The sequence below is a fragment of the Palaemon carinicauda genome, chromosome 13 (genome assembly GCF_036898095.1).
Source record: "Palaemon carinicauda isolate YSFRI2023 chromosome 13, ASM3689809v2, whole genome shotgun sequence".
In the NCBI taxonomy this organism is placed as follows: domain Eukaryota; kingdom Metazoa; phylum Arthropoda; class Malacostraca; order Decapoda; family Palaemonidae; genus Palaemon; species Palaemon carinicauda.
The window spans coordinates 126,481,092-126,482,947 of record NC_090737.1 but is presented as its reverse complement, the minus strand read 5'-3'; the positions used below and the strand labels follow the sequence as shown (position 1 = coordinate 126,482,947).

The 1,856-nt window shown below is 38.3% G+C and overlaps 1 protein-coding gene across 1 annotated transcript in view; it reads right to left on the bottom strand.

Moving 5' to 3' along the window:
• Positions 1-1,165: 1,165 nt before the first annotated feature.
• LOC137651793 (uncharacterized) overlaps positions 1,166-1,856 on the bottom strand; it is a 2,574-nt gene continuing 1,883 nt past the window's right edge. The window contains exon 2 of the mRNA XM_068385010.1: positions 1,166-1,372. Within this exon, the coding sequence (XP_068241111.1) occupies positions 1,166-1,372 (207 nt within the window). The remainder of the gene's footprint in view (positions 1,373-1,856) is intronic.

Below are 1,856 nucleotides of genomic sequence, written 5' to 3'. Positions count from 1 at the left end.
CTTCTAGACATCCTGGTTCCTTGCTCCTAAACTGCTAACTCCGCAAAACACGTTTGCGGGCACTCTATCAATAAATACATAGCTGCAAAGCTTCTTAGCTTATGCTAGGTATTGTAATTTTAGGTTCCTCGTTGCTCACTCCACATCACTGCGATTGCGGCCACACTACTATATATGTAATTTCCTATATCTCTAACAATCTCTCCTGGTGACAACTTGGCTGGGGGTATTGTATGATTCTTACCATGATAATAGATACAGAGGAAAAATGTCTTACTTTTGGAATATTTTCCATTTGTTTATACGCTCTCTCATCTAATTCACTTTGCAGTCTTGGATTCGTCAAATCAAATCTAAGTTTTTCATAATTGCGATCTACCAACGAAGTGGCAGTAGTAGTAGTTAAGGACCGATGTATAACCTTTATATTAGCGCCGATAAAAGTAGAACATTGGGATGATTTTACTCTTTTCTTAGTGTTTGACATTATTCCATTCTTAATTTCTATATCTCTTGATGCCACTCATGTTGCTTTAGCACTATTCCTGATTATAACCAATCAATTAATCCTTTATTTAATATTCAGAGGTCTGTGTTCATAACGCTGTTACGCCACGAAACTAGACATAGAAAACGAAGTCGAATTTAACTCTCATAGAAAACGAAAGAATAAGCTATCTCAGTCACACGATAGTACTATGTTAAAACTATCTTTTGACACAAAATCAGACGTTTTTTTTTTTATTATGATATCCTTAAGACTGTTTAGTCTCCCATTGAAGGAATTTGATTTACCAGTCAGCTAAAAATAATTGATTTCTGGAGGCTAAGAATTAACTTCACTAGGAATTTTGCCACTGAGGAAACTGAAGTCAATGTAAATGTATAAAATTCTTGTGAATAACTTTACCGAAACGCCTTTCAGATATACTTGGGTATGAGGGGGTGGGGGGGGGAGGCGTCGCTGTAGGTAAAGCTCCCTTTCTCCCTGGTTAGGTTAGGGACGACGAACATAGGGTTTGAGGTTTCATTTTTCAGTGCTACATAAATGTAGGTATCCATTATCAAATGACTTCTTTGTCTACACCCTTTACCTATCTCTATATGGGGTCGCTGTTTCGCATAACCCTTCTCCATTTTCATCTTTCTTGGACATTCTGTTCTCTCATCCTTTTTCCCGCATGCCATTTGCTACTTTATCTTTCCATCTGAACTTTGGGCTTCCCTTCCTTCTCTTCCCATCCACCTCCATGTCCATGAGCCTCTCGCACAGATGATCTTCTCTCCGTATGACATACCTAAACCACTTTACTCTTCTTGGCTGAATTGTTTTCGACACTTCTTCTTTGACTGTCCCTCTAATATACTCATTCTGCCAATTTTATCATCATTTTTGAGTCTGCTTTATTGACCAAGTTTTAGACCTATACACCAAAAGCTGGTCTAACTACAATCTTATGAAACCATCCTTTTAACTTTGCGCTAATCTTTCTATCACATAATATTTTAGATGATTTTTTTCCAATTCATCCAAGCACAATATATCATATAGTTAATTTCTGATTCCATGCCTCCATTGTCCATCAGACAGGACCTAAGGTACAATAACGTGTTAACCCACTTGACGTTATACACGCCCATTTTAACAGCATCCAAGTTTCCTTCTCCTCCCATCCACAAATCTTCTGTCATGGTACTACTTATCCTTAAACCTCAATCTTCAAGAGCTTGTCTCCACGTCTCTAGTTACATTCCTAACCCTTCTCTAGTCAGGCCTGCCAAAACAACATCATCAGCAAACATCATACCCCAGGGGACTTCCTCTCTGACAAACTGCTGTAATAACGTCCGTCACA